The following is a 12,290-nucleotide window of genomic DNA, read 5'->3' on the forward strand; positions in this document are numbered from 1 at the left end:
GGTTGTTGTGATTGTTTGCTGTACTGTATGTTATATTGTTGGAGTTATAGGATTAAAGATTGCTGTGGTGGAGATTCTGTTGAGATGGAGCTATGTGTTGTTTTGAACGATTGAACTTGGTTTACATTTTATTGATCATAGGTATGATAATTTACTGTAGTTCAGTTGCTACAGAGTTTGACATTGGATACTTGTGTTTGTCAGTGTTCTGGCTGGATGGTTGTTTGTCAGTGTTTGGCTACTGTATAATCTGTCATGACAGATAAAAACATGAAAATGTTATGTCTGTTATGACATAACACCCTGGAATATTAGCAAAGATGATTCATGTGCTCTGGTTGTGAGTCACTGTTGATTTGGATTGCAGAGATTATTGGCTTTGTAACAATAGGATTGGCTGTGGTCTGATATGGACTCGGGGAGCTATGCTCTGCATGACCAAAAACTGCTCACGGTACCAATTATTTTAAATGCAGTGTAGTCACTTCGGGGAGTCACCTCGAGTTAGCTGCTTCTGCTGTCTTGACATACTGTTAAACGGCTGAGGGTAAATATTGCTGAAGAGGTGAATCTGTCACACACACACTAACACACTCACACATATACAGTTGAAGTCGGAAGTTTACATACACCTTAGCCAAATACATTTAAACTCAGTTTTTCACAATTCCTGACATTTAATCCTAGTAAAACATTCCCTGTTTTAGGTCAGTTAGGATCACCACTTTATTTTGGGAATGTGAAATGTCAGAATAATAGTAGAGAGAAGTATTTATTTCAGCTTGTATTTCTTTCATCACATTCCCAGTGGCTCAGAAGTTTACATACACTCAATTAGTATTTGGTAGCATTGGCTTTAAAATTGTTTAACTTGGGTAAAACATTTCAGGTAGCCTTCCACAAGCTTCCCACAATAAGTTGGGTGAATTTTGGCCCATTCCTCCTGACAGAGCTGGTGTAACTGAGTCAGGTTTCTAGGCCTCCTTGCTGGCACACGCTTTTTCAGTTCTGCCCACAAATTTTCTATAGGATTGAGGTCTTTGTGAGGGCTTTGTGATGGCCACTCCAATACCTTGACTTTGTTGTCCTTAAGCCATTTTGCCACAACTTTGGAAGTATGCTTGGGGTCAATGTCCATTTGGAAGACCCATTTGCGACCAAGCTTTAACTTCCTGACTGATGTCTTGAGATGTTGCTTCAATATATCCACATAATTGTCCTACCTCATGATGCCATCTATTTTTTAAAGTGCACCAGTCCCTCCTGCAGCAAAGCACCTCCACAACATGATGCTGCCACCCCCGTGCTTCACGGTTGGGATGGTGTTCTTCGGCTTGCAAGCGTCCCCATTTTTCCTCCAAACATAACGATGGTCATTATGGCCAAACAGTTCTAATTTTGTTTCATCAGACCAGAGGACATTTCTCCAAAAAGTACAATCTTTGTCCCCATGTGCAGTTGCAAACCGTAGTCTGGCTGTTTTATGGCGGTTTTGGAGCAGTGGCTTCTTCCTTGCTGAGCGGCCTTTCAGGTTATGTCAATATAGAACTCGTTATTTTTGTACCTGTTTCCTCCAGCATCTTCACAGGGTCCTTTGCTGTTGTTCTGGGATTGATTTACACTTTTCACACCGAAGTACGTTCATCTCTAGGAGACAGAACGCGTCTCCTTCCTGAGCGGTATGACGGCTATGTGGTCCATTGGTGTTTATACTTACTATTGTTTGTACAGATGAACATAATACCTTCAGGCGTTTGGAAATTGTTCCAAGGATGAACCAGACTTGCGCAGGTCTCCAATTTTTTTCCGGAGGTTTTAGCTGATTTCTTTTGAATGTCAAGCAAAGAGGCACTGAGTTTGAAAGTAGGCCTTGAAATACATCCACAGGTACACCTCCAATTGACTCAAATGATGTCAATTAGCCTATCAGAAAGCCATGACATACTTTTCTGGAATTTTCCAAGCTGTTTAAAGGCACTGTCAACTTAGTGTATGTAAACTTCTGACCCACTGGAATTGTGATACAGTGAATCATAAGTGAAATAATTTGTCTTTAAACAATTGTTGGAAAAATTACTTGTCATGCACAAAGTAGATGTCCTAACCGACTTGCCAAAACTGTAGTTTGTTTTAAAGAAATTTGTGGAGTGGTTGAAAAACGAGCTTTAATGACTCCAACCTAAGTGTATGTAAACTTCTGACTTCAACTGTAGATGCGCACACACACTGCTTTTGCACTGAGTAAGGGAATGTTCCTTTTGTTAGAAATTGTGTTGCTGACCTGATGAACACCGCATATACTCAAGGTCATATCGGAACACGTGTGTGTGTGCCAGCCTCCTTGGGGAACCCTGGGTGATGTTCATCAGGGCAAACCGTAGCAAAACATTTTGCAACTGAAAATGGACATAAGCATTTCTTACTGGACAAGTCAAGGTTGTCCCTTCCTGTTGCAGGGTGTTTTCTTGGCTAACGAGTATGACTTTGGGCTAAGTGTCAGTGGATGAGGATGGTAAACAAAGGAATAACAATAACACACCATGATTGGTCATGAGGATGTGGCCATCGTTTATTTTCCCATCTATCTAAATATGTACTCGGCATATATCATATGCCATTTCTGGGACTCGTTGATTGTGTTTTATCATAATTCGTGATATGTCATCAATCAATATTTTTGACAGCACCTCTTTGAATATATTTTCGTTCCTGTTCTTTCTGACCTGGTTTCTGACCAGGTCACAAGGACCAAACAGGTCAACCGTATTCATTGGTTCTGTGCCCATCTCGAGAGGAGCAGAAACTAGGCTAATGGTTTTCTTTTCACGCACAGGCACATTCAAGTACCAACAGTACCACATACCATTATGTAAATGATATATTAACTAAAGGGATCTGGCTGTGTACTGTAAAATATTGTGACACCTTGGGAAATGTGAACCGGCTCCTCTGTTTTGAGGGTTATTAAAGTGATGGGGGAAACACTGTATAAACAAGGTAAGCGAAGTGACTAAATTAGCTCACTCTCTACTCTAACCAGTTGGGTTCTCTTTGGTCTATGAAGGTTTTCGTCAAGAAAATGTCAATGTATTTGACTGATCTCAACTAAGTATTTATGATGTGCGTGACAGTTTGTCTTTTTGAAGTTAACAGAGACATCTTGTGGAAGCTCAGGTGTACTGCATTCGACAGTTTTGAACCGTTAAGTTTTTCTACAAGAGTTCATGTCGCAGTACTGTTTCTATTAGCCTCAGCTTTACCACCACATCCTGTCTGTTTTTGTCTTTTCCAGAATAACTACCTTGTGTTCATGGCCGAGCTGTTCTGGTGGTTTGAAGTGGTGAAGCCCTCCTTTGTACAACCAAGAGTTCTGGACACTGAAGGAAAGCAGTTTTTTTGTACTTCAGAACTGTTTTGTATTTTTTGCCAAATTCAGACATCCAGATTAAATCATTCCTGTTCTATTTAAATGGTTTTAAAAGCCCAGTACAGTCAAAATATATTGTTTCCCTCTGTTTTATATCATATTCTACAACAGCTGATGAACCTATTACTGTAAAAGTGTGAAACAATTTTATCAGTGTTATTTCCTGATAGTTGCTGGTTGAAAATACAATCTACACTGGACCTTCTAATCAGCAGGGCGAGAGTTTTGGCTTTATATGGTGACATCACCATGCTGTAAATTAGTTAATAGACCAATAACAAAGAGATTTCCAAACCTCTCTGCCAATAACAGCTAGTTTTCAGTTTCCCCCTCCCCACTCAGACCACTCCCAGACAGTCCTAGCAAAATATTTTGTTGTTGTTGTTGCTGAAAGGCAGATTTTGCCCATTTTAATGGAAATCTACTAGAATAAGGTACTTAATTGTTACCCAGAAATGATTTGATATTGATATAAAAACAGCTGTATTGGGCTTTTAATGAAAGTAATGTGTTTGTGTTTGGTTTTTAGAGCCAGCCCTCACATCGTTGAGGAACATGCCCTCTGTTCCCATCTCCAATGTCACCAAGACGAGCTTCATGGAGAGACCGCCCAGCCCAGAACGACCCAGGTACTATTTGTTATTCATTTATGGTCCTGTTTGGCTAAGTTGGTCCAATCGCTGCAACTCCAATATGGAGTCGGGAGAGGCGAAAGTCAAGAGCCATGCGTCCTCCGCACTGCTTCTTGACACACTGCTCGCTTAACGTGGAAGTCAGCCGCACCAATGTGTCGGAGGAAACCTTGTACAACTGACGAACGAAGTCAGCGTGCATGCGCCCGGCCCGCCACAAGGAGTCACTAGAGTGCGATGGGACAAGGACATCCCGGCCGGCAAAACCCGCCCCTAACCCGGACGACGCTGGGCCAATTGTGCGCCGCATCATGGCTATCTGCAGGGGATACTGATCAGAGGTTAAGCAAACCCATCTGGAATGTATTAAGTAGTGGGTGGGCGCATACTGTACATACAGCACTCAAGCTATGGTGCCAAGCTTAAAAAAGACCCCATTCCACAATCTCTCAACAGAGGTGATAATGTCTTGGTCATCTGGAAACCAGTATGTTTTAACTCTTGTAGGTGTTCATGATTGACAATATTATTTTATATTTTTTTCACCCCTCTAGCCTGCCTCTCCAACCACAACCTAGGAACTCAGGTAACTAGATCACTAGAAGTTTTGTCTTCTACCAATTGATCATTAAACAGATTAAAATATAATACAAATTGATGGATCTAATATGAGATGCTTATTCTCATCCAGGTGAAATAAAGAGATCGACCTCAATGTCCTTTGTGGATGGCTGTGTAGGAACTTGGCCCAAGGAGAAAAGGTTAGTATCATGGAGCAAGACAATTAATGACTTTTAACAGACAAAATACAATTATTGTTTGGTACGTGATTGTCATAACGTATTGGTAACAAAAAAGTGCAATTCTAATAGCATTTGACTGATTGACTGGCTGTTTGTTTTTGCCAGGTCTGGGCCTTACGGTGTATCCTTCGACATCCCTTTTGACAAAGAGGACACCGCCCAGACATCCACTCCCCCCGGCCGTAGCATGACTCGCTCTGCCAGCACAGAGGGCTTCAAGGTTCAACAGATGCCCCGGGGCATGAAGAGGAACCTGTCCTTCCAGCCCATCAACGGGCAGGGAACGGGCATCGAGGAGGAGGGCCGCCTGGACAACCTGTCAGGGCCCGATCTGCCCAGAGAGCCTGGCAGACCTGAACCCCCTGGAGGCCCACTGAGGTTCCCCAACGGTGGCTCAAACCTGGACAGGCACGGAAATGGCATCTCCACCCCCAGCATGGAGGAAGCCCTTCAGATAATCCACAACACTGGTAGGCAGGCCCCACAGCGCCCTCTGACAGAGGGAATCAAAAATGGGTTCTTCCTGCACAGTCCAAACCAGGGCAGAGAAGGTGGTGAAGTTGGCCTGGACCCTAATGCTCAACCGGAGAAGAGGGACCTGGACTCGTTGAGCACCACAGACACTACAGAGGTGGACACGGGCATCCACGTGAGGACCGAGGACATCGCTGAGACCCTGGACGAGGACTCATCGCTGAGGGAAGCTCTGAGCATGGAGCTGGACATGGACACGCCCAGCCCCTGCCCCAGCAGTTCCGGCTACGCCAAATCTCCCTCCACCAGCTCCGGCACCAAGATGACCAGCTTTGCCGAGCAGAAGTTCCGGAAGCTCAGTGTCCCCGAATCGGGGGGAAGAAGCAGCAGCAGCGGGGGCGGCAGCTCCCTCAAGACCACCCCCGAGGGCTCAGAACTGGGCCTCCCATTGTCCGTCTCCTGGGCACCCACTCCGGAACACAGCCCCGTGCATCAACAGATTGCGCCTCTCACCCAAGACACTTCAACTGGGCCAGCCCAGGCCCCTCCCCCTAGCGACCCGGCCCAGGCCATGGCGACGGAGATGGTGGAGCTGCGCATGCGCCTGGAGGAGAAGCGAAAAGCCATTGAGGCGCAGAAGAAGAAGGTGGAGGCCGCATTCACTCGCCACCGCCAGAGGATGGGCCGCTCCATCTTCCTGGACGTGGTCAAGAGGAAGGGTGACGGCGCCTCGGGGGTAGGAGGACAGGAGGAAGTTGGGAAGACGACAACGGAAGATGAGAGGAAAACAGGGAGGAGCAAAGCGGACAAGCCCGACGGGGCTGAGCAGGGGCAGGGACCCTCTGGGGCCCGCTGTCTGAAATCCTCCTCCTCCGGAGGAGGAGGAGAAGAGGGAGGTCAAGGTTCCGCCGGAGGTCAAGGACCCGGTGAGGTGGATCTAGCTGAATACACACGCTCCATCGAGAAGCTGAACCACTCGCTGGGCTTCCTGCAGACAGAGATGCAGCGCCTGGCCCAACAACAGGAGGTCATCATGGCCATGAGAGAACAAAAGCAACAACAGGCCTGGGTCATCCCCCCTCCCCAGACCTCGCCACAGAAATACGCCCGCGCCTCCACTCGCTCCTCCGGCTCACCCTCCCCGGCCGACTCACCCCGCTCCGCCCACCGCTCGCCCACGAGCATCAAGAGGAAGTCGGCCTCCTTTCACTCACGGAACCCCCGCACGCCGCGCCCCAGCGAGCTCAAGCTGGCCCCCTATAACCGCTGCCTGACAGCACCCCAGTCTGTGGACAGCCTCCCCCGCCTGCGTCGGTTCTCCCCATTCCAGCCCATGGCCTTTGCCTACATGGGGGAGAAACCCACCGGTCAAACCACAGAGACAGAGGACAAGGATAGGGACAGGGACACTGAACCCCTGCTATCCCCAGAGACAGAGGCAGGTAGTGCCTCTTCTCCCTCCTCCCCAGCCAAAGACAACCAGAAAAGACAAGAAGTAACCCGAGAGATTGCAAAGAAGGATGAAGCAGAGGAACATGAGGAGATGGAAGTAGAGGAGAAGAAGCAGGTGAAAATGGATGAGCTCAAACCCATAATAGTGTCGACTGTATCTGAAGTGCTGGCCCAGCCAGTGAAAGAGACCTTTACGGTCACCCCCACCGAGACCCCCCTTATCTCAGACCTCTTTGGCGGGGCAAGAAGCAACCTGATTGAGGTGCCTCTGTATGTGCTCAAGCCTCTTGAGGGAGAAGGCATGGAGGAGAGTGGAGACATGGAGGGGACCTATGGCGATGACGAGAAAATGTCCTGTGGCTTTTTCTTTAAGGTAGGAAGTAAAATATACATGATAGAAGTTTTTTTGCTAATAGTTGTGAGCTACTTTTGACACAATATTTCTGTCCATTTAGGAGAACCCTTTTGGCTCAAGAGTATCCCCAGAGGCAAACGTTCTGTACAGCCTCTAACACAATTTAAAGGTCCCGAACAATCATTCTGATTCCCATGTAAAATAGCCTTTTGAGTGACTAAAACATCACCCATAATATTTCTTCCCGATATATAAATGCTCAACATTTTAGAAAAAGTACTTGTTCTCTCATGTCAAACTACCAGGAAGTCTGAAGAGACAGTATGAGAGGGCGGGGAGCTATTAGGCTGAGTAGGCGGGGAGCTCACCTTGACTGATGGTTCTTGGAAAATACCTATACTACCGTTCAAAAGTTTAGGGTCACTTAAAGCAAAATTTTTGTCCATTAAAATAACATCAAATTGATAAGAAATACAGGGTAGACATTGTTAATGTTGTAAATGATTATTGTAGCTGGAAACGGCAGATTTTTTATGGAATATCTACATAGGGGTACAGAGGCCCATTATCAGCAACCATGACTCCTGTGTTCCAATGGCACATTTTGTTAGTTTATCCAAGTTTATAATTTTAAAAGGCTAATTGATCATTAGAAAACCATTTTGCAATTATGTTAGCACAGCTGAAAACTGTTGTCCTGATTAAAGAAGCAATAAAACTGGCCTTCTTTTGGAGTAGCCTTAATTTCTCAGAACAGCAAGTTGACAAGTTTCAGAAAAAAGGTCTTTGTTTCTAGCCATTTTGAGCCTGTAATCGAAAAGAAAAATCTATTGTAATTATGTTTGGGAAATAAAAATAGTCATGGTAGTGGTAATATTTCATTCAGTATAGAAATTTTAAGGCGGCTTAACCCGGTGTAAGTTGTTCCAAGAGACCACTTTTTTGACTGTTCGGGACCTTTTTACATTTGGGAATCATCTCCAAAACAATAGCTGTTACATTAGTGTGTTGTTTTAGGCATTTCATTAGTGTGTAAATGGCAGATTCTGGACATTTGGCCGCCAAGAATGACTATTGTCTTATGTAATTGAAAAAGCCTGTGCCCCAGTTCTACGAAAAAGCTAATATGCTTTGGTTCTGTTGGCGGCCATCTTTGTTTTTTGGAAGGAAATACTCTGTTTATAATATGAGATGATGAATGATTTTTTTTAAATAGGTCAAGCCGAGGACAACTTGGTCTTTCCTGTTCTGGGGAGGCTATCTAGCTAGCTACAGTTGTCTGTTCCTTTATCTAGGTCAGGAAACTGGAGCTTGTGAATAATTCAGATGCAGCTGCTGAGAAGTGGGTTCGGAGAGATGTTGAGCTAGTTGTAGGATAGTTGTGATGAGGTTCACATGCAATTTTCAGCATTCAGATCAAATGACCAGATTTTGCACATGGCATTGGATCTTGTGTGCCATAGTAAGAAATAGTCGCCAGTAGAGGCGTATTGCTATTAGAGAGAGCATCGCTCCCAGTTTAGTTGCAAAGTCTCAGGAAATACACCCAGCAAGGGGCCGCTGCCTAGGGCGGCCTACTCTTAGACTAAAAAGCATGTTCAATTAATAGTCTCCATTGAAAGTGCTAGCATGTTCAGCGAAAAGTCTCCACTAAAACTGCTTTCAAGTCCTGAGTGGTAGGTATAATCTTGGTCTGTGCAGCTGCCCCTTTAAATGTACCAGAAGAAATAACATCTCACATTAACCAGGGAAGTCCTGAGGGTTCCTGTAACTGGTTATGAAAGAACACCACTGACTGTGTGTGTGTACCTGTCCCCAGGATGACGGTAAGGGGGAGAACAACATGGCTCAGAAGAGGGCTGCTTTCGTGGAGAAGAGGCTGAGGAGGGAGAAGGAGACGCAGCAGAAGAAGCTGCAGCAGGAGGCGGAGCTCGAGCAGAAGAAGGAGGAGGCCCGGTCTGTAATCCCTTCCACTACAAGCATGCACATACCCACACCCACATACAAACACTCCCACTTGAGCTGTTTTTAAAGCCCCTCACACATAGTATCATGTTGTCTGACGTTAGTCAATCAAATTGTATTTGTCAAAGTACATCAATCAATCAAATGTATTTATAAAGCCCGTCTTACATCAGCTGATGTCACAAAGTGCTGTACAGAAACCCAGCCTAAAACCCCAAACAGCAAGCAATGCAGGTGTAGAAGCATGAAATGCTAATGCAATTGATCAAAGTACATTACTACTGACTGTCTGGTAATGTGCATCAATCAATATTCAAATACTTTGATCAATTGCATACGCATTGTCTATGTATGATTGTGTCCCGGTCATAGTTTTGCATGTTCTTGATTCTTGGTCATCATCTACTATTTCTCCTTTCAGAGTGAAAGCAGAGGAGGAGCACATGAGGAAGGAGGAGGAGAAGGCCCGCCGGGAGTTCATCAAGCAGGAGTACATGAGGAGGAAGCAGCTCAAGCTCATGGAGGACATGGACACAGTGATGAAGCCGCGGCTGGCCGGCTCCAAACAGAGGAGAGCCCGGCCCAAGTCCATCCACCGGGACAGCATGGACTCCCCCAGAACCCCGGCCAGGGCGGCAGGTAACCATGGAGACAGCCACTCTCAGTGCTCACCGTCGGTGTCGTGTTGGTGTGGCGCGACTGCCCAAGTGCCGCCCATCTGGCGCCACAGCTAGCTTTGTGCCATCTGCGATAAAACACTGTTTCTCTGCAGCGCACCATGGCTTCTTATGGTAGACTAGAGAGTGTACTAGTTCTGGTTGAGATCTGCATGCCAACTAGTACTAGTACTAGTTATAACTCAATTCAGTAGCTAACCCTGCCTGATTTCTTAACTGCTTTGCCAAACCAATTCAACCAATTTGATCTTGTAATGTAATGTGAGGCTTGAATCGATCTCTGATAATCTGGCAAGGACATCTCACTATGCTATGTGGGACTCTGTATGGTGTCCATGGCATCCATCGTCCTTCTTTGACCACGAAAGTGAACTCAAAATCAAAACCCTGCCAAATTTAAGGAGCCATACAGCGATATGTGTGTGTTTGTAAACATCAAATGATGCTGCAGATAGCTGTGACAAGGTGGGCACAAAATACTGTGGACGGACTGTGTTGTGATCGTGGTGTGACGGTGTTGTCCCATCTTGTGCAAAACTTGTTTCACATCCAGGTTCACGACCTCGTGTTTTTTCAGTCTCCAGCTTGTCTCTGGCCTCGCTCAACCTGGGAGACAGCGACAGTGTGCACTCTGAGAAGAGAACACCAAGGTGAGATTCCTTTATATTAACAGTATATGAAACACATTTCTGCATATGCCTAGTTGAATTTACTCTTAGCATTTATTCTACTTTAAGGGGTGAATCCTAACTTTGACTGAAGTTTCATTTTCACTTAGTCATGCATTGATGTCAAATGGGACAAGTGAAAATCCTACCTACGTTAAAAGTTCGAAAAATGTCCCAAAATGTTTATTCGTGCTCATGTTTCATTGAACTTGAGTATCACTTCTGACCTGCTTTTTTAACCCTCTCTCTAGCCAACGGCTTTTAACCTAACGTTTCTGTATTCTCTACACTCTTTTTCCCCCCCTACCTACTCTCTTTGACCACTCATGTTTTGGAACTGTCAGAAGTGCTAGCTTACATTCTGGCAGCCTGTGCTTCTTTCTGAGCTCTCCTAAACTGAGAAGGAGAAGGTTAGTTCCCGTGTAGTAGTTTAACCCTGAATCCACCTCACGGTCCCAGCTTCTGTAGCATAAGAATGAGAATCATTATGGGAAGTCTTAAGACACTGGGCCAATACCAAGTCAAGGGTCCTGTTCATTAGGACACGCAAAGGAAAACTCAAATATGTGTTTCTTATTGGAAAGTCCAGGTAGTCCCTCCTGTTTTAGTCCATGTTTTATCCATTTGGTGTCTAATGAACACGACCCGTGTGATGCTTCATGGTCCCACCAAACATCCTTCAATGTGACAGAGATCTCACCATCAACCCCTGCGTAAATGCATTTTCCCCCCCAATGCATTACACAGAACAATACACAGCATTGTTCTGTTTTCCCGATGTCACATTGTCACCGCCTATATTCCTACTGCTTCGTAACCACTTCCCTATGCTACGTTGTATCTGGATAAGATGCTTTGTGATATAGGTGCTGGTAGTATCTATCCCTCAAGAACACTTGATTGCATCACATTGCTTCACTGCTGCCCATGCTTGTATGAGAGTAAAGATATACCCTTTTCACGCTATTGTTCCGACCCGAACCAAACTGTGCTGGCTCAGTACAGCTTGGTTTGGTTCAGTTGTTTGAAAAGCCCTTTAGAGTGCTTGAACTTAAGGTTTTGATAAGCAAAGAACCGTAGTAGCCAAAGCCAATGACTTGGGTACACACTGTTTGTACTGTGCACACAAATAGCTTGTACAGTTTCCCCATGGCAAGCGAGAAGTTCTTACATCATTCTATATGTGGTAACAAAGCTGACCTTTGAAAAGGCAATACCTGTGGAGAGAGGTGACCGAAATGCTTGTGTTGGTGTCTCTGTGTGTCTCTTTCTCTCGTGTGTGTGTGTGTCAGGCCTGATTCTGCAGATGGTTTTCTGTCCCCTTGTCGATCTGGGAGCCGGAATGGGGAGGACGATTGGGAGAACGGTTCCACCACCTCGTCTGTTAAATCTAACACAGAGTACACCGGTGGGTGATCAACTCATTACACACACCAGTGGCACATTATTGGATCATTTGTATTAGCTGTATTATAATTCTTCATGATTGGCTTTGCTAACTGAGTGTACTTCATGCTTTTAAGATATCTGATTTGGGTCCAATTCATGAATCTAAACTGCTTTTATATAGGATAGGATATAGGATTAACTTTAATGTCTGTGAGGGGAAATTGTCTGTACTGCTGTATACAAAATAGACACTGTACATTCCACACTCAACAGAATACACGTTACCCAATGGGGTTTAATCAAGCCCTGCTTCGCTATGAAATTTGTCACTGACTATTACCAGTGTGCTATGGTGAGAATGCTTGTTGAGAGATCTCCACTTAAAAACGAAATGTATTCACTGTTGCTATCGAAGTTATTCCAAAGGGTAGGTTTTACAGAGAAAATT

At 45.1% G+C, this 12,290-nt stretch overlaps 1 protein-coding gene across 1 annotated transcript in view; it reads left to right on the forward strand.

Annotated features, from left to right (window-relative positions):
• camsap2a (calmodulin regulated spectrin-associated protein family, member 2a) overlaps positions 1-12,290 on the forward strand; it is an 87,674-nt gene that overhangs the window by 69,398 nt on the left and 5,986 nt on the right. Inside the window, exons 8-17 of the mRNA XM_070447455.1 lie at positions 3,293-3,398; positions 3,963-4,056; positions 4,614-4,645; positions 4,751-4,820; positions 4,968-7,161; positions 8,963-9,099; positions 9,530-9,747; positions 10,363-10,435; positions 10,798-10,863; positions 11,746-11,861. Of these exons, the coding sequence (XP_070303556.1) occupies positions 3,293-3,398; positions 3,963-4,056; positions 4,614-4,645; positions 4,751-4,820; positions 4,968-7,161; positions 8,963-9,099; positions 9,530-9,747; positions 10,363-10,435; positions 10,798-10,863; positions 11,746-11,861 (3,106 nt within the window). The remainder of the gene's footprint in view (positions 1-3,292; positions 3,399-3,962; positions 4,057-4,613; positions 4,646-4,750; positions 4,821-4,967; positions 7,162-8,962; positions 9,100-9,529; positions 9,748-10,362; positions 10,436-10,797; positions 10,864-11,745; positions 11,862-12,290) is intronic.

The sequence above is a fragment of the Salvelinus sp. IW2-2015 genome, linkage group LG16 (genome assembly GCF_002910315.2).
Source record: "Salvelinus sp. IW2-2015 linkage group LG16, ASM291031v2, whole genome shotgun sequence".
Classification (NCBI taxonomy): domain Eukaryota; kingdom Metazoa; phylum Chordata; class Actinopteri; order Salmoniformes; family Salmonidae; genus Salvelinus; species Salvelinus sp. IW2-2015.